Source organism: Drosophila guanche, unplaced genomic scaffold (assembly GCF_900245975.1).
Source record: "Drosophila guanche unplaced genomic scaffold, DGUA_6, whole genome shotgun sequence".
In the NCBI taxonomy this organism is placed as follows: domain Eukaryota; kingdom Metazoa; phylum Arthropoda; class Insecta; order Diptera; family Drosophilidae; genus Drosophila; species Drosophila guanche.
Genome location: NW_022995748.1, coordinates 2,176,224 through 2,195,754, shown reverse-complemented (window position 1 = coordinate 2,195,754; position 19,531 = coordinate 2,176,224). Strand labels below are relative to the sequence as shown.

At 43.8% G+C, this 19,531-nt stretch overlaps 4 protein-coding genes across 6 annotated transcripts; 1 reads left to right on the top strand and 3 right to left on the bottom strand.

Annotated features, from left to right (window-relative positions):
* Positions 1-2,236: 2,236 nt before the first annotated feature.
* LOC117584083 (phospholipase A2 group XV-like) lies at positions 2,237-4,205 on the bottom strand. Its single transcript, XM_034272831.1, has 4 exons — positions 3,640-4,205; positions 3,208-3,579; positions 2,619-3,141; positions 2,237-2,555 (listed from the first exon to the last, which is right to left on the bottom strand). Exons 1-4 carry the CDS (start codon positions 3,800-3,802, stop codon positions 2,333-2,335), a joined length of 1,281 nt encoding a protein of 426 aa, XP_034128722.1. The 5' UTR covers positions 3,803-4,205; the 3' UTR covers positions 2,237-2,332.
* A 381-nt stretch (positions 4,206-4,586) lies between these two features.
* Positions 4,587-6,951, top strand: LOC117584078 (cell division cycle protein 23 homolog). The gene is made up of 3 exons (XM_034272824.1): positions 4,587-5,683; positions 5,750-6,351; positions 6,411-6,951. Exons 1-3 carry the CDS (start codon positions 4,717-4,719, stop codon positions 6,861-6,863), a joined length of 2,022 nt encoding a protein of 673 aa, XP_034128715.1. The 5' UTR covers positions 4,587-4,716; the 3' UTR covers positions 6,864-6,951.
* On the bottom strand, positions 6,877-10,286 carry LOC117584079 (ATP-binding cassette sub-family G member 4). Of its 2 annotated transcripts, XM_034272826.1 has the most exons (8): positions 10,106-10,286; positions 9,124-9,290; positions 8,939-9,065; positions 8,685-8,874; positions 8,234-8,618; positions 8,048-8,170; positions 7,775-7,908; positions 6,877-7,715 (listed from the first exon to the last, which is right to left on the bottom strand). In XM_034272826.1, the coding sequence occupies exons 2-8, from the start codon at positions 9,233-9,235 to the stop codon at positions 6,942-6,944; spliced, it is 1,845 nt and encodes a 614-aa protein (XP_034128717.1). In that variant the 5' UTR covers positions 9,236-9,290; positions 10,106-10,286; the 3' UTR covers positions 6,877-6,941. The 2 variants fall into 2 exon arrangements, with proteins under 2 accessions (XP_034128717.1, XP_034128718.1); XM_034272827.1 differs by lacking the exon at positions 10,106-10,286 and having other exon boundaries at positions 7,775-7,905; positions 9,124-9,689.
* A 351-nt stretch (positions 10,287-10,637) lies between these two features.
* Positions 10,638-18,672, bottom strand: LOC117584076 (ATP-binding cassette sub-family G member 4). 2 transcript variants are annotated; one of them, XM_034272821.1, is made up of 8 exons: positions 18,519-18,672; positions 16,408-17,054; positions 13,188-13,305; positions 12,780-13,115; positions 12,480-12,718; positions 12,274-12,420; positions 11,699-12,208; positions 11,036-11,637 (listed from the first exon to the last, which is right to left on the bottom strand). In XM_034272821.1, exons 2-8 carry the CDS (start codon positions 16,841-16,843, stop codon positions 11,036-11,038), a joined length of 2,388 nt encoding a protein of 795 aa, XP_034128712.1. In that variant the 5' UTR covers positions 16,844-17,054; positions 18,519-18,672. The 2 variants fall into 2 exon arrangements, with proteins under 2 accessions (XP_034128713.1, XP_034128712.1); XM_034272822.1 differs by lacking the exon at positions 18,519-18,672 and having other exon boundaries at positions 10,638-11,637; positions 16,408-16,843.
* Positions 18,673-19,531: the final 859 nt, after the last annotated feature.

Below are 19,531 nucleotides of genomic sequence, written 5' to 3'. Positions count from 1 at the left end.
AATCCTGCCAAGTAACATTCGAATACCTGCTTGAAGAAGATACACCCGCTTTTGCTAAGAAAACGAAAACAAAAATAACAGAGATTTAATAAACAAAAAACAGAGAAAGAAAGAAAAAAAAAAACTGAAATAAAAATTAAATATGAGAGAAACGAGAGAGAAGAAAGAGTGCATACATATGTACGGCAAATACGATTTTTATACTTTCGATATAATGATTTTTTATACTAAACGTAAAACTCTTTGAACGAGAGAACGCAGAACTTTTGAACTCGAAGCTGAGAATTGTTTGGGGTATGGTAATGATTTTGAGAACGCATTGATTTGAGTCAAACAAAAGTATGTCATACCTTTAGCTACATATAATAGTATATATATGGTATATACATATGTAAACCCTAACTGCAACTATGGAACGAGAGCACAAATTTTGTTGAACAAAGACAAACAAACAAACACCCAAAATCAAATACTAACAAAAACATTTTTTAAATGCAACTCTCAACAGACTCACAACAGAGACACACTTTACAACACTGACACACGCAGGAACATAAAATCAAATATATACCAAAATACTTAAAGGTGTATGTATATATTTAGAAAAAAATCAGTAAAAGTAAAGGACACCCGCACAAATTGATCACCTAACGAAATATAAAAAAAATAATTTAATAAAATACGAGTAATATGCTTTGCAAGCCCCCAGAGGAGAGAGCGAGAGCCCAGCCCGCAGGCAGCCACAATTTCCAAGGAAAATGTCCACACTTTAGCATAGAAAGCTCAGCGGTTTTTGTATGAGAAGGAGACAATTTGTAAATATACATGCATATTTCTTGATTTTATCTAAAAGCCACGTGTAGGACACGCAAATCATTCAAAAAAACTTTAGTTTTCTCCTAAACGCAAGGGAAACAGTTTCCCCCCTTTGAGCACATGCTGTCCGCGGACACTTTTCTCAAGTACCCGACCCAGAAGCGTGCATAAGTGCATAGAGCATACCTTAAATGGAAATATACCAAGAGTAAACAACAATGTCAACTACAATAAATTAGCAAAGGTGGAGGGGAAAGTGAGAGAATTAAATACTAGTGCAATAAAAACAAATTATTCGGTACGATTAAATGGAAAAATATGTACATCTAAGTAAACGCTTTGTAAAATACATATAAACAAATGATCTATTAAAAATGAACATGAAAAACAATAAAAAACTAAACCAGAAATGAAATGAAATAAAAAAAAAACGATGAACACTAATGAGTAATAAAGAGCGTTATACATTGACATTAACATTACCACGTGATTCGATATCTCATCTTATAAGCATACATCAATAAGATAACAATAAAGAATAAATTAAAGAAAATGCAATTGCCAAGAACTGCTAGAGGGAGGGATGGAGAGCGAAAAACTCTCTTCGATTTTGTGCTACTTAAGCAATCACATTTATTTAACATTAAAATTGGCATTAATTTGTTCGTAACTTTGAAACACTTCAACTTCACTGTCTGACTACGGCTGCGAAATGACAGTGCGAACGTATTGGAGAACATCTTCATGTGATAGAATCTTCATGTGGTCCACTCCTTGCAGTGCCAGCGTCGATATGGGTGAGCTCGTGTAGCCCGACCAGTATTTGCACGCACGTAGGGAGCGTTGGTTTACAGTGCCATCCCCAGGGCCCATCACTAGCTTGGGCGTTTCTCCAGCAATATCGTTCTTTTTGTACTGCAATCTGTTGGATATACAATTGTTTGGTTTAGAAATCTTTAAAAATCTGCTGCCAGAGATGGCGTACCTCTCGACTGTGTNATACCTTAAATGGAAATATACCAAGAGTAAACAACAATGTCAACTACAATAAATTAGCAAAGGTGGAGGGGAAAGTGAGAGAATTAAATACTAGTGCAATAAAAACAAATTATTCGGTACGATTAAATGGAAAAATATGTACATCTAAGTAAACGCTTTGTAAAATACATATAAACAAATGATCTATTAAAAATGAACATGAAAAACAATAAAAAACTAAACCAGAAATGAAATGAAATAAAAAAAAAACGATGAACACTAATGAGTAATAAAGAGCGTTATACATTGACATTAACATTACCACGTGATTCGATATCTCATCTTATAAGCATACATCAATAAGATAACAATAAAGAATAAATTAAAGAAAATGCAATTGCCAAGAACTGCTAGAGGGAGGGATGGAGAGCGAAAAACTCTCTTCGATTTTGTGCTACTTAAGCAATCACATTTATTTAACATTAAAATTGGCATTAATTTGTTCGTAACTTTGAAACACTTCAACTTCACTGTCTGACTACGGCTGCGAAATGACAGTGCGAACGTATTGGAGAACATCTTCATGTGATAGAATCTTCATGTGGTCCACTCCTTGCAGTGCCAGCGTCGATATGGGTGAGCTCGTGTAGCCCGACCAGTATTTGCACGCACGTAGGGAGCGTTGGTTTACAGTGCCATCCCCAGGGCCCATCACTAGCTTGGGCGTTTCTCCAGCAATATCGTTCTTTTTGTACTGCAATCTGTTGGATATACAATTGTTTGGTTTAGAAATCTTTAAAAATCTGCTGCCAGAGATGGCGTACCTCTCGACTGTGTCTATGCCATCGCCGTAGAGGCAGTGCAGCTCCACATCGGGTCGACTAAAGTTTTGTGTATAGCGCAACGTGTCCTTGCGCATTTCCCAGCCCGTCATGTAGTCAATGTCGTTGAAGAACTCCTTAAGCTGTGCCATTGTATAGTTTCGAGAGGGTGTCGTGGCCAGCACTTCCGACGGCTTCCAGAACAAGGGCGATGGCAAAAGCCAGGCCGACGATGGATGTGTAATCTGCTCAGCCCTCAGGATCTTGGCACTCAGAGCGAACGAGTCGAGATCATCGCCCATGGCAAAGACTTTTACCGCCTTTATGCTGCCAGCCCAAGCGCCCGCCAAACTTATCTGCCGTCTCACATATTTATTCTTCCACTCGAGCGTCTGTTGTTGCAGGAAAACAAGTGTCATGGGACTGCCCATGCTGTGCGATATGAAGGTGACGGCTGACTGGTTGTTCGCCTCATAGGTCTCCTCGACAAGCTGCTTCAGGTCGATGAAGAATTGTTTGTTCTCATCTGCAGAGATTCATTTTAGATGGTTAACAAAGTGCACTTCGAATTGGAATACAGAAATTAACTCACTTGGTGCTTTGCGGAAGTCGTAGGGTGCTCCGTGTATGTTCAACTTCCGCACATAGCCCATGTTCACGAGCACATTGGCGATGTCCTTGAAATACGCTCCAGCACTGTTCCTTGTGGGATCTATCCACTCCACCACCTCGGGATTGCCCCAGCCAGGTATGCGGATCTCCACACCCGGGGTATTGTGCGTCGTTCGTGTGGTCTTGTCGTAGTACAGCTTGACATTGTCTATCCAGCAGTACACCATGGGCACCAACAGCTGCTCCAGATCGAGCCAGAGATTGAACCAGTCGTGGGTCTTCTCGCACACGAAATAGGGAGCACTCGACTTGTTCAAGCGTGCGTCCAGCTGGGAGCCGCCATCGCCAGGCACTACAATGCGAGAAGAAGGTCAGCATGGGCCATCCTTGGGCAGAAAATCAATAAACTCACCAAATATTACTGGAGAAATTTTGGGCTCTGGCGGTGGCGTGGGTGGCGGCGGTGGCAAGTTATGCTTGTGCTTCCTTATAAAAGGCCAGGGCCAAGAGCATTCCGCCGTTTCCAAAAGGATGGCCAGGAACAGCACCAGGGAGATTCCCGAACGGAGTCTCATAGTGTGATGGTTCTTGTGCGTTGCAGCAGTTACAGCGATTGCTGATTGTCCAATCGAAAAATCGCGCCACTGACTCGTTCACAGATAAAGGTCTTAACAAGTAAACAACATCAGTCGGTAATAAATGAATCAGCCAATAACGATCCGCAGTTATACTTCATTTAAATATTGTTGTTTGTTTGCGCAGTTTCAAGTTTCACGGAAAGAGGAGAGGGAAAGAGAAGGAATACGGGCAACAAAGAAGTGCTGACCTTTCACACTGGTGGTGAAGCGTGTGCAGGGGAACTTTAGGTATTTGATTCCCTTCCTCAATGGGAGTGGACTGCGCTTTTGTATGACAATAGAATATTATTAAACAAAGAGACAGTTTTTAATATTATTTGTTGTGTTTCCTTATCGTCAAATTCTATTTTTCTTTTTATACTGGAATTACTGCACACTGAACGAGTGAGCGCAGTGATGTTATTTTAGCTTATTTAGAGCTATATCTAGCCTTTATTTGGACTGAAACCGGTTGAAAAGCAACAAATGTCAATGTCTTATGCTATTTTTGTAAACATTCTAACAAAAGGAAGTCGTCAAAACCAGCCAACCTTCTGGAGAATAAATTGATAAATCTGATAAAATTGTAGTGTAAGCGCAGGGACTCCTAACTAGCTAGTAATATCAAATAGAACATCAACATCGAGGAATATGTTTTCAGACTACGGTATTTTACAGTATATTTTTAAAAGGTATTTTGTGGTCTATTCGATAGCTCGATAGCTCGTTATCGCACCGCACGCATCACTACGGACACCTAATTTTAAAATTTTGTTTACTAAATTACTATAAATATAATTAAGCGACTTGTTGTTTATCCAATTCGCTATAGCGGTTAAATACAAAACTCAAAACAAAACACTCGAGTTAAAATGCAGGATTTCTTTAGCGTGCTGTTGCCGGAAGTCAAAAAGGAGTTGCGGCGCGGGATTATCGAGTGCTCCAAGCGAGGGCTGCTGCACAGCACCAAGTGGCTGGCCGAGATGCACCATGGGCTGAATGATGTACAAATTGATAACGAGGCGCCCGATGACGACCACACATTCAGCCAGTGCCAGCTGGAGGGCATAGCTCCTGCGGAGTACAGTGACTACTTCCTGGCCAAAAGCTACTACGATGTGCGCGAGTACGAGCGGGCAGCACATGCCGTGAGGAACTGCGAGTCGAGCGTGCCGCGCTTTCTGCACTTTTACTCGACCTATTTGGCGCGTGAAAAGCGACGCCTGGACTCCACAACCGATCAGGCGAATCTCAATGAGCCAAACCAGATGCGTGACCTGGCCGATCTGCTCGCGACACTGAGAGCGGAGTACGGCAAGAGCCGCCTGGATGGGTACGGAATTTATCTCTATGGCGTGGTGCTGAAGGCCCTCAATCTAAACCAAGCAGCTGAGCAAATGCTGGTCCATGCCATTCGCCTAGTGCCCATGCTATGGAGTGCCTACCTGGAGCTCTCCCCGCTGATAATGGAGAAGAAGAAGCTGCTCGGCCTGCAGCTTGGCGGCCACTGGATGCGACACTTTTTCATGGCTCACACCTACCTCGAATTGTACCTCAACGATGATGGTCTGAAGATCTACGAGGATCTGCAGACATCTGGCTTTGGCAAGAGCATTTATTTGATTGCACAAATGGCGCTGGTCTATCACAATAAAAGGGATGTGGACAAGGCCATCGAGCTGTATCAGGCACTGCTGGAGAGCGATCCCTACCGACTGGACAACGTGGACACCTACTCCAATTTGCTGTTTGTCAAAGAAATGAAAACGGAAATGGCACAGCTGGCACACAAGGCAGTCAGCATTAACAAGTACAGACCGGAGACATGCTGTGTGATAGGTAAGAGCATTTTGAACGCATCACATTGAAGTTATCCATCCATAATCCATCCCTGCAATTCCCCAGGCAACTACTACAGCATACGCTGCGACCATCAGGTGGCCATTTCCTACTTTCAGCGCGCTTTGAAGCTGAATCCCAAGTACCTCGCTGCCTGGACACTGATGGGGCATGAGTTTATGGAACTGAAAAACACAAATGCTGCGATACAAAGCTACCGCAAAGCGGTGGAGGTAAACAAGCGCGACTATCGGGCATGGTATGGGCTGGGGCAGGCCTATGAGATCATTAAAATGCATTACTACAGCTTGTACTACTTCAAAATCGCCCATCAACTACGCCCATATGACTCCCGCATGCTGGTTGCCTTGGGCGAGACGTACGAGAAGCTGGACAAGTGTGAGAACGCTGTGAAGTGCTACTGGAAGGCCATCGATGTGGGCGACATCGAGGGCATAGCCATGTACAAGCTGGCCAGTCTGCACGAGAAGCTGGGCGATCACGAGACGGCGGTCCATTGCTACATCATGTACTGCGAGGATGAGCGGGCAGCCACAGACAAGCAGAGTCTGTACCAAGGCTTCATGACGCTGGCGAATTATTACGAGAAGAAAGGAGACTACGAAAGGGCAGCCTACTATGCGTACAAGTGCTTGGACTCTGATGAGGTGGGTATTTGCCAGTGAAGTGGGAACAATAAGAATAATTTGGACTGTTTGCCTTTCAGCGTAAGACGGAGGCCAAGGCGCTGCTGAAGACAATCGACTTGAGGCGCAGTGCCGAGTGGCAGAAAAAGTCCAAGACTCCGTCTGCTGTGGCCACTGCCGAGACGAGTTCCGAGGAAGAGGAGGAGGAGGATATGGAATGGGAGCTGCCAGATATGCGTGTACGCGTGCCCTTCACCTCCATGGCCACCACCACCACCTCCACGACGGCTACAGCTGCTTCAAGCAGCTTACGTGCGGGCCGAGCTCTGTCGGAGGGGATGCGTCGATCGCATTCCAACCGTGCAAGCCTGACCTCAGCAGCGAGCAGTAGTACCACCACAACGACAGCCACTGTGACCACACCGACGGTTGAGGAGACGCCTGGAACGGCGAGCCGTGCAGCCAATCCCACCGAGCGGCCACCCTCGGATGATGCCAGTTCCATGGACATATCCAGTGTCTCTATTGATTAGGTACCAGCTCTGGTGATGCTTTACTCCTGTATAAATACTTTATTTACATGAACTACATTGGAGAAACTAAGAAAATTGTCACCTTAAAGCTCGCCTTATGCAAACGTTTAGTGTCACATAAAATGAAAGCAAAAGCAGCAGGACATACACCCCAAGCACAGCGAGATCCCAGCTGAACTCATCGCCATCCATGGCAAAGTCTGTGAGAAATTGATCTGCTGTTCTGTAGTAGCAAAATGTCGCATGGCAGTCCAGTTCGCCGCGGCCATAACCATAGATGGCGCGCAGCAGCCCCTCGAATATGTAGCGGAAGAAGGAGACATCACAGATGGGACGCAGGAACCAGGAGAGTTCATTCAAGCGAATGAAGAACCCAGAGAAGAGTAGAAACGGAATCGTACAGCTGGGCACCAGGAATATGGCCAGCTGCATGGGGAACAGCGTGCCGGCCACTACGCCTACGAAGTGGCCAATAAAGGCGGTCATCAGGCAGATGGCCCAGCTCATGGCAAAACGATCGAACTCCGGCGGCTGGCCAGTCATAAAGTAGCTGATGCTGATGAACACTGTGGGGCAGGTGAGCTGCAGGGGTAGATCCGCCAGCACTTTGGATATGTAGTAGGCTCGCAGGGAGTACCAGCCGTTGTAGTATTCCCTGATAAACACCGCAGAGTCCTGCAGGCACAGCAGGATCGAGGGCATGGCATTGCCCGTGAACACAAACAGAATGATGAAGAACAGACAAGAGACATTGGACACAATTTTGGCGGCATCGCTGCCTATTTGCCAGTACACAACGCCAAGCAGCAGACCGATCACCACATGCATAATAAGTCGTAGCTGGACGGCAAACTGCGTGGAGAAGAAAGGGTAAATTTATGTAAATACGAGAGAGATCGATGTGCACCCACCATATCCCTGGACATGGAGCGCAGATGCCGCCGCAACAGCACTCGCAGCTGGAAGCAGAAGCCAACCTGCTCCTTGACCCTCAGCTGGCTCTGATCCAGCCAGACAGCTTGTTGTGGCATCTCAATGAGCGCTGCTGAAATGGAAGATAGCCAGGCAAAAAAGTGCAACAGATAGAGCAGTGGAAAGGACAGAGAAAGTGGGGCAGAAAGTGTGCATTGTGGAGGGGTCTGTTTAAGACACGCTTAGCTTCCGGTTTACCCTGTGCAACTTACCCTCCTCAGCCACATTGAGCTTCTCGAAGTTGGTGCCGTTGCTGTGGCAATGCCTGCCTTTATTTTGTGAGATTAACGTATCGCAACGCTGCGTGGTGGAGGACTCGCTGCACACTTCCAGCACTGTGGGCAGAGACATGAGTTAGATTTCCCAATAGAGCAAAATAATCTAAAAGTTTACGCTACCAAAGTCTCCTGGATTATAGTACTGTGGACAGGTGAAGCCAGCACCAGCGAAACTGTCCAGCATATGTCGCTGCTCGCCGGCGTACAAAACCTCGCCATGAGCTAGCACCAAAACATCGTCGAACAGTTGCATCAAACGCGAGCCTGGCTGGTGCACCACGCACACCACAATTCTGCCATCATGGGCGAGCCGTTGCAGGTGGCAAATCACCTGATAGCTGGCCACACAGTCCAAGCCACTGGTGGGCTCATCGAAGAACATGATGGGCGGATTCGTAACGAGCTCAATGCCAATGGACAGTCGCTTGTGCTCACCGCCTGAGATGTTGCCCACTAAAGTCTTTCGGCAGGACTGCAGCTGCAGTATGTCTATGATGTCATCTATCTAGGGAGCATTTTTTATGCATGTGATTAGCAGGGTGTTTGATTGGCGATCGTTGCTTCTACTAACAATCTTTTGCTTCTCCTGCGCGGCTGTTGCACTGGGCGTCTTCAGGTCTACCGATACCCACAGGGTTTCCTCGACAGTCAGCAGATTCAGCATTACAAAGTCTTGGGGAATGTAGGCCGACATTTTTCTGAATGCCATCAGATCTCTGGGTCGACCATTCAAAAGAAACTGCCCCGAAACTCCTCTAATTCTGTTGGATTGAGCATGATTGTGTTTAGTCAACTGCAGATGGATGCATTAAATGGTTTACTCACTTGAAACCAGCCAAAGCATTGAGCAATGTGGATTTACCAGCCCCTGATGGACCCAGAATGGCCGTCAGTCTGCCAGATTTGAAGCTGCCACATGCCTCGTTCAGTATCTGCGTGCAGCCATTTGTGGCTAATGAAAGAGACACACAATTGTGAGGCACTTGATGATCTTGATAGCTGCCACCTACCACTCTTCAGGTTGTAGCTAACTTGGCTGAAATGCAGCTCCAATGCCTGCTGTCTGGCGTGGGCCAAGCCATTTGCCTGCCCTGCGCCAACATTGTCGTCGTTATCGGGCATTGTACGTCTGCTGCTCTTTATTTACGACCGATGCGATCCAGTTACTCATGGAATTCTGTATAGAATGCAAAAGATTGTTTATGCGAGAGATTGCACCCTCACTCGGTCAACAAACCACCAAAACTGAGCATCCGTCTGCTTTTATCAACTCTTATTGAGTGAAAAGTTATTTTAAATTCCGCTGCCTGTGAGCTTTCGGTAGATAACAACACGACTGCGACGCTCATGGGTAGGGAATTATGGATAATCTTATCCCCCGTGTTGGATTTAATCAAGGTCGTCCAACCCGACTAGACCTGTTTCCCAGGAACCAGACTGCGCCTCACCTGCAATCGGATCTGCAGCAGTGTTCTAGGCTTAAGTTTGTGGAGCTTGTGGATCATGTGGATCTTGTGGATTAGCTGCTGGCTAATCGGAATGCACCATGCATCACTGGTGGAAGCCACTTCATTGACACACTTGCACTATCAGCGAACAAGTATTTACCCTTCGTGAAACGAATAATTATTCCCCTTGTCGCTATCCATTAGCCCGGCAACATGCGAGTAACCCGGGTGTTACTATTAATTGAGTAATTGATACACTTTGTCCGACAAGAAACAAAGACCGCTACATTTGAGAGTGTGCGTGTGTGTCCAGATCAAACTGCGTAATATACAAAATGAAACTGCACTTGGGATCGGATCGGCATTTTTTAGCTGTGCACAAGCAGTGCCAGCAACCGCTTATCAGTGAATACTTTCGTGCATGCACTTATGCATTTCCACACAAAATATTTGCAGAGTTTGCAGTTGGTCATTAAAACTGGTTTTGCTCATTGGCCCAAAGGGTTTTCCCAACGAATGCAAATTTATATACTTATAGACATACGGTGTAAGCATTTAAACACCTCCAGGTTTGCACTTTTATTATTTATGGGTATGGATATGGATGCGTAAAGAAATCAACTTCGTATCACTATTTGCTGTGCCGCGTAGGCATCAGCTTCAGTCAATTAAGAGAGAGAGACAGAGACGCGACGCACTGCCGATCGCCAGCGGACTAACTTTCCATTGATATTCAAAACGCAACACAACTCGCAACGTTTTTTCAATTACTTTCAGTGGACATTTTGACCACTGTGCAACGCGGCTTCTTGTCGTCAGGTGTCGCCGTAACACAATTCCACTCTGTGTTTTTGCTATGTAGCAGAATTAATTCAGAGTTGATATTTGCTAAATCGGAATCCATCGTATATTTGCAACTGCCGATCTAGCGGATAAATTTGAAATTTAAAAAATGAAGATTAAAAATCATGATCTATCGACATCGATGTGCATTTAGATAATCTCTCTAAATTATTAATTTAATTAATTTAGAGATTGTAAAACCTATCCATTTCTGCAAATTCAAACAACAGTAGTTATAAAATTGAAAATCTACATTTTCTTCAGAAAGTATTTTAATAAGGTCTGAAAATCAGACTCACATTAAAACTAGTCAATAAATCGTTCACAATACAATACAAAAATACAATTGTGTGTACACTATACATATGTCATAAAAATTGTATACGTATATACAGACAGTATTGATCTCTGTAATGTATATTTGTATGGGCATGGGTGTATGGGAGGAGGTTGCGTTATTTTCAGTAAAATGTATCACGATTTCCTTACGATCTACTCTAGACTTCTTCAATCTTTGGCACAAAAGTTCCTTTCAAATAAATGCTTTAAAAGAAACCATTAATTGAAATCCAGTTTCAATCTGTCATCGGAATGTGTCAGGAGGAGGTTTCCATCCTCTTCTGCAAGCTTCTCATCTGAACAGTCGGAGTCGAAACGACATAATGTAGAAGGCAATGATGCGAAGGAAGACAAACAGGCAGAGCAGAAATATTATGGCTAACTTGTAGTTGGCCTCGGCCATGTCCAAGTTCTTGAGTATATATTTGGGACGCGTCATGTGGCAGTACATCTCCTGGCAGTCGAGACGCTCTCGACCGTACCCGAAAATGGCCATCATAGCTCCATCCAGACTGTATTTAAGAAACGATATGTCGAACATCCAGCGCATGTAGCTGGGAGCATCCTTCTCCATCAAGAAGAAGCCGCTGAACTGAAGGAAGGGACAAATGAAGAACGGTCCCAGAATGGAGCCCATTTTCAGGCTCAACGCAGCGCCCACCGCCAGTCCAATGCTCTGCGCCACCAGAGCTGTGAGGAACACAATCAGGAAGAACATACCAAACCTCCACAACTCCATAGGCTGATGGGTCATCAGATATGTGGGCACTATGAACAATGCGCTGCATATGATCTGTATGGGTAGATCGGCCACAGTAATGGCCACGTAGTAGGCACGCAGGGAGTACCATCGGTTAAAGTGTTCCCTCGACACAATCGGGAACTCCAAGGGAACTAGAAATTATAAAAGAATTAGTGGAGTTTACACAATCAACTGGCATGGGTGGGGCCTTACATTTAACGAGTATTCCGGAGAAGGCGCAGTACATGACAAACATAATCGAGTAGAACACATAACGAAAGATGTTCAGCGTGTGTGCGGCATCATTGCCGATTCCGAAATACAAAATTCCTATCAGCAGGCCGGTGATCAGGTGTATCCCAAACCGCATCGTGGTTAACGAACTGTCGCGCCAAATGAGCAGGAAGGCTCTCAGCAGCAGTATGCTGAGCTGTCGATAGAAGGGCGTCGCATAGATATTATCACGATTGCAAAGATGGCTTGGATCTAGCTCTAGCGCTGGCTTCTTCTTCTTTTTGTTTTTCTTTGGCTTTGACTTGTTGCCGACATCGCCGCTGCCAATGCCCGGCGTTTGGCCATCCCAGACTCGCGAGGAGAGCTCCTTTATAGGCGTCAGTGGCCTAAAGCTGTGCGACTGTTGGTGTTGGTAGTGTGCGGGACTGCCAGAGGTTGACATTATGGGTGCTGTGACGGGTGTGATCAGTCCAGCTGCCATTTGTTGATCTTGAATACAGAAAAGATATTAAATGAAGAGCTGTTTTATTCTAGATTTTGCTGTATATTCTTACCAACACTTTTCATGGCCGCCAATTGAGCAACTCGTGCGGTTTTGTTCTGTCTGTAATCCTCATTCCGTCCATTGTCTATGAGCGCCACAAGCTTGTCCACCTGATTCTCATCTTCCGTATCATAGTCATGCGTTGCTATCTCCATTACTAAAACAAAATACACTTATTAGGCTTAAACTTTTGATAAAATGGGACAGGAGTCTTACAGTAGTCCGCTGGATTGTAATACTCCGGGCAATGCAAATTGAGGGCACCCAGGAAGGGTAGAAGGTTCTGTGAGCCGCCCGCGTAGATGCACTTTCCCTCGGCAATGGCATACAGATAGTCGAACATGGCAAAGGTCAGCGCTGTCGGCTGGTGTATGGTACAGATGACAGTGCGTCCCTCGATGGCTAGTTTCTTCAGCAGATTAATCAGCTGATTTGAGGTAAAGCTGTCCAAGCCGCTGCATGTCGGAGATGTCAAGTAAATATCAAGTGAGATCTGTGGTCTGTTATCCAACTTACGTGGTTGGTTCGTCTAGTATTAGCACAGGTGGATTGTTCACTAGCTCTAAAGCAATAGCCAGACGCTTCTTTTGTCCTCCGCTCAGATGGCCTGTCATTGTGTGGCGATTCTCATACATCCCAATGGCCTCCAGAATGCACTTCACCCGCTCTCGCTTCTCGCCATCCGTCATGTGTGTGCCAATCTTGAGGTTTGCCGCAAAGTGCATGGCCTCCTTGACACTTAGAAATGCCTGCAGACTCGTGTCCTGCCTGATGAACGCCACATTTTGCTTGAACGCCTTCAGATCCCTCCGATTGCCATTGATGCGAAAGTCTCCCGTGTAGCCAGAGGTTCTAGAGTGGGGATAGAAAACTTATACTGATGAGCATGGATGGAAGGAAGGTTAAGGTGCGGGGTTACATTACGTGTAGCCTGAGAGTACGTTAAGCAGCGTGCTCTTGCCAGCACCAGAGGGTCCAATGATGGCACTCAGCTCACCAGACTTGAAGTAACCCGTCGGACCCACGAGCACGTCTTTGATTTCTGTAAGCAAATGAGAATTAATATTAATTCCTTAATTATGTATGTAATTATGTATTATGCACACTGCAATCGCAGACTTCCATTTAATCAATAGGGGCAAGAACAACCAATAAATACGGAGCGAGATTAGTGCCTATGTTACAGCTGTGTCCCAGAATCTCACTCGTCTCTGTCCTCCCACTGATAAGCGCAGCGAAACTCATTCATTTACGCCTTCACGGAATCGCTAATCGCCTTTTGCATGCTTTTCATTCTATTTCATTTGGCATAAAGGCATTTTAAGTTCAATTGTCGAGTAGTGGATCATATCGGGATCCGCATTGGCAGGCTGCTACATAGGGCAGACTACATTGTAGTCGACTTAATCTGCCGATTAGCCATGGCTACTGGCCAACTTAGATTCCAGGGGTCTGGTGTGGATACTTATCAATCAATTTCTCGTCAAATCTTATCGCAACACTTCCACGAGTATGACTAAAAGTCGTTTTTTTTTGTTCGCTGTTATGGGACAGGAACAGGTGTCCCGCAGCCACATTTATTGCATTTCTCGAACTGACTTCTTCTTATCGGTGTCATGCGGATGGCCTTGTACTTGGTAATGCATTTTCCAATTGGAATTGGGATTATGGGCATGTGAAAGACATAAAGCAATGAATTAGTTCGACAAATCTGTGACTGTGCAAACAGTGCGGTTGAGAAGTATAAGGTTAGTCAAGGTTTAAGGTCTTTCCGCTGTCACGATGAATGAGCACTAAATATTAGTGGGTATTGTAATAGATACGCAGATTGAAAGGAGAACCTTTGCCCTTTTCTTCCTCAAAACTTAGCAGTAATACAAAATATAAATTTCTTCTTTATGCCATTAGATTTGTATTTGTTTAACTAGATCAATTATAGCTACGGAGGGTCTCTTTCTTGTCAAGTGAAAACAGATTTAAAAGAGCATTTCAGCTAGCATGAGTAATTGTCACGATCTTGTAATCAAAAATGCTTCAAATGCCTCCGTTTATGTCTCAAATTTTGAAATTAAGTCGTCCCGCAATCTAAAATCTTTCCTCTAGATCTCGCAAACTTCAAACAGTTCAGCGGAAGCCTCAGCTGTCCACGTCAATTCAAAGTTGGATTCAAAGTCTGCTTTGTAAGTGCGAACATAAAGCTGTATTTTTGATGGAACTCTCGCCATAATAAAATCATAGAAAGGGAAAGCATGGAAAATGCACACAGACACACAGCGAACGACGACAATGACGACACGACATTGAAAACTAGAATCAAATCCATTTAATGGATCTTAAGTGATATCAATTAAAACGTTTGCGCCTTTTCATGTAGCTTAGAATACTGTTTTATCGGTAGTCCCAAGTCATTTGGTCAAGCTGATGTCTGGTGTGTCCATCAAGTGCGTGCAATTCATTGTGTCGTATTTCCGTTTTCGACATTGTGTTACGAATTACATATGTATGTATTTACGTATGTATTTATGTATGTAAAACACACCTCCATTATGTATAGAAAAATGTAAACTGCAATCGTTTGAAGCTCGAAACCATTTTTACGTTATATGAAGCACTCGTTATCGGTTCCACGGTTATAGAAAAAAAATCTATAGATATGGAACACGAGCAACATTGTACCTCATGTGGTTTATGTTTCAAATGGTGTCGGATAGATATGGGAGTTCGTTCTACTGCTCTTAGTGGCCTTGATCAAAGTTTGCTTGATAAGAGGTCAAGGAATAAAAAGAGCCTGAGTATGTGTGATTTGTTTGGTAAAAGCTTATACTTGCGGCGTCGTCGTCCTGTTTTTCATGAAGAGTTCTAGTTGGATTCATTTTATTTCTCGTTTACAATTTCAAAGCTCGAGCAAGCTTCAACGAAATACCATTCATATGTACATACATACAGACATACAATCAGGGATTGTCCCGTGTCATAATTCGTATTAGGACACCAATGAAAGAGTTAACCCATGAGTCATTTGGGAGTTTATTGCCTGTGGACCTACCTTTATCACTTAAATTTCCATTAAAGAAGAGCTATCTATTGAAAGTGCACATGAATGACTCATTCGGACGAGTTCACATTTTTTGAGCACCAAAAAGATAAGCGCAAACATTTATTGTAAGCGTCAGTCCTTATCGTTACGGGGAACTTAGGGACTGTCAATGGTATACAAATAAGCCAGTTAAACCCAGATAACTTATGCAAATACATAAAAGGTCTACACACTACATATGCGTGCGTATATATTCCTCAATTATAATAGTAACCTCCATACTTGGCCCTGACCATGTAAGTAATTGAAAACTATACTTCCTTTATTGCTGCAAGCATTTTGTTTAATTTAATTTAAAAAGCTCTTTGAACTCTAGTGATTCGCTCAATCAGTAACTTGTAAATACACGTATGATGACTGCTGCTGAATACATATGTATTGCGTTCTCTGAGCTGTTGTAAGCACTGATAGAGCGCCCAAGTAGATTCATTGAAATGAATCGTTGGTTCTTCATACCTGTCTTAAGGTACACATGTATCCTATTTCAAATTCCAAGTATGAGGAAGTCCTACCAACCTAATTTTCGTCTCGTGCAAAGTACAAAATAACTGTCTGTCCATCTGTTCATGGCTGTTTAGGTCACAGTTTAAAAATTGATGAGCCGAGACTATCGGAAATTGCACTTTATAGCTAGGTGATGGTTCAGATAATTATAACTTCATTTGGAGTTGAATGATGTCTAAATGAACACGCTTTAAACAGAAAGAACATAGATGAACAGAAATAACATTAACATAGAAAAAAGCAACTGGTACTATGTACCACTTATACATATGTACATGCATATATTCAAATTGTCGACGAAGAATTATAGCTTCTAACAATGCGTAACTGCCGCTTTGCAATCCAATATACATATGTACATATTTACATGTAAACGTACGAAAATGTACATATGTATGTATGTATAACCTTGGGGATGTCCCTCTTGATTGTATCATATGCGTGACAATAACTTATTTAATATGAAATTACTATGTAGTATACGACTTATGTAATTCAACATAAAGCACAGAATGAATTCTCTATGATCGATTAGCCGCTCACCCCTCTTGAAGACACCAAACTTGGTGCTGTAGAGAACGTTCTCAAAGCCAATATTGATCTTCTTGATGGCTTTATACTGTTCGTGGGGGAATATGGACCCGCTCGTGCTGCTGTTGCTGCGATGGCTAGTGCTGCTGGCAGGCGTCGCACCCAGAGGCGTGCCGTAGATGGATGGGCCCCCGTCCGACAGAGCACTGTTCTCGGTTTCGGCCAACGGCGCATCGTGGGACTGGGGCGGGGCAGCAGCTGTGGGTCGAATGTGCAACGTCAGATGTGGGGGACGCTTGGAGGCCAACTTCTTGGCAGGCACAGGGGTCGTTGGACGGGATGGTGCTGTCAGGTTTGAATCGGAGCGCGAGTTGAGGCTGCTTAGCCGGATGACGTCAGATCCTGTTACATTCGGGGAGACGGCACTGGCCAAACTCCAGCTGGACATGGTTTCAACGGTGTGTGTATGTGTGTGTGTGAGGAGTATGTGGTATCACTTTTGATCTTTGGGCCTTCCCAACCTTCACATGAACGGTACTAAGGTTCACTTTTACTTCTTAAATTTTTAATTCACTTTCAGCCTATTTCGTGCTGTTAAACATTTTTGTTGTTTTCACTTAAATTCCCTTTTCGTTTTTCGCTTCTCGTCTCGCATAGGCCTGTATTCGGGAGCGTCGTCAACAATTAAAATAAGTTAGATTTCAGCGTCGCGGTTGTGTTTGCGTGTGTGCGTGTTGTGTTGAGTTCTCATTTGAATTTTAATTTCGCTCTTTAACTACGTCTGTGTGTGTGAGTGAGTTCATTCGCTTATTGAAATGGTGAATGGGAACAGAGCGGGGAGCAGACATCTCATAAAATAAAAAGTCGAACAAGAGAATAATAAGAGAATAATATGCACATACATATGAATGTATGTATGTCGGGGGCGGAGGTTGTGCTGTTGCTAATCAGACCATGCCCTAAAAAAACCAGAATATCCACTGGGAGGGTAAATGGAAGCTACATAAACGCATGCATATGTACATACATATGTATTTACATACAGTTGTATGTGGTTTGTTTTTATATTTCTTCTGTTTATATCTATTTCACTATCTCTCTCTTTGCTACACGTGTTGCTGTGCCCAGACAGCTGTCCCACATGGAGGGCGAAAGAGGCGAATGCATAGACAAATCTACTTGCTCTCTTGTGGTGTAACGCTAAGGTGACAGTTGAATGCCCTGCAAGTACACCGCTTTAATCAAACTTTTCCGCATTTAATGCTTGTACAAATAAAGTACTTTTTAAAATTAAATTATTATCGTTCAATTCATTAAAAGCACTTGGGGAGCGTCTGAAAATTTGTTCACTTTCGCAATGTATTTGTCGCGTCACAAAGATTTTTACAAAGTAAATATGCCAGAGACTTTTGTTTTGTTTTGTAGCGTACGCCGAATGCACTTAAAACCTCATTTTATTGCAAATTCATATATGTATGTACATATGTATATGTGTACACATCTAGAACCGCGTTGTTCTCTCTCGCCTTTGTTTCGACTCAGCTCATCTTCTCCTGGGACTCGGGTACAATTACAGCACGAATATTAATTAATTAATTACACATAGCTTTTGGTAAAATCATAGCTTTTAAGCGAACTTCGTTTCTAGTTTTAATATATCCAAATGCAAAACGATCGAGCCTACATAGGCCAGCTGATATTTCTTTCGGTGTATGAGTGTTGGCCTATCCGCCGTCTTATTTTCCCCTTTGTCAGCTCCACCGTTCGCGATTACTAGTGCTTTTGTAGGTTCCGTTCCTCCTACTAAGTAGTTAGTATGTAGTTCTCAAGTGTCAGGGTCTAACGCTCCCCTCTCCGTTGTTTGCGGCTTATCAACACATTTGATATCAGGAGTGGGGAGCGCACCGTGGAGTTGTGGGTTGTCTGAGGGGACAAAGGCTAAGTCAAAACCCTCAAACTCAACTCAACTCAATGTAAACCACAAAATATTTTGTTCGATTGACGAATGGTATACTGATTATCTCTATATGTATGTAAAAGTTGCTCTTGATAAGAGCTCATGGAGCTGCAAGCACAAACACACACCCGCACTGCACATTGCAAAAATTAACGGTTGAGCATACCGCGCGTAATTATATGTACAAACATACATACATACATGCATATGTATGTCACTTTAGAACACAACAAATGCAACGAAATAGGAAAACGCGCGTTGGGTTGGACCGCAGGCACGAAATGTTTTTTTCCAAATGTGACTGTGAATTGTGATTCCAATTGTGCGGTGCCGCGAAAGATAACTGAAAAATATGAACGCTTGACTAGCTGATATATTCTCACTTCTCACATAGGAGAGCAATAGAGCCATGAAGTAATTATATAAGGTGATGCTGTCGTGTCGGCGTTCGGGTTTGTTCGGCCTAGAGAGGTTCAGTGCTCTCTTGTTCATGCAAAAGGTTGTGTGCGGACGAATTTTTTCGTTGTTTTTTTAACCCTATTAACCCCCCATATTAAGCATATTAGCGCAGAAAATGACTTTCCCATTTTGGCCAATAAAATTTGATTTTTTAGAATTAAGAGCCTAAGCAATTACAAAATCTACTAAAAAAGCCAAAATAACGACTAGTTTCAAGTAGTAGCTTGTTCATAGTTTCGGTTCACTCACACAGCGCAGAGCTCTTTCAATCGCACTTGCAAACAGCATAGATAGTAGAGCACTTTTGCCGACGGCACCTCCTTATATAATTACTTCATGAATAGAGCGTGGCGCGAGAGAGAGAGAGAGCGCGCGCCAGAAGAGCATAATGTTATCAGCAGCTGTCTGCCCATGAAGCAACTATATAAGGAGGTCTCGTCGGCAAAAACTAGGGAAGCTGACAATGCAGTCAATAAGTGCGAGTGAAAGGGCTGTGAGGGCCCAACCTTCCGCGTCGACAAGCAAACAAGCACTGAAAATTAGGAAGTACGACGAGTAACGCTGAGTAACGAGACCTCCTTATATAGTTGCTTCATGAGTCTGCCATTCCACTCCCTTTGGTAATGATTCTTTCCACTGCTCACAGTGGTGGGCTGTGTGCATTGGGCTCAATGCATTTCGCTGTTATTGCTCTCTTGCTGCTGCCACCCCCAGAGGGTG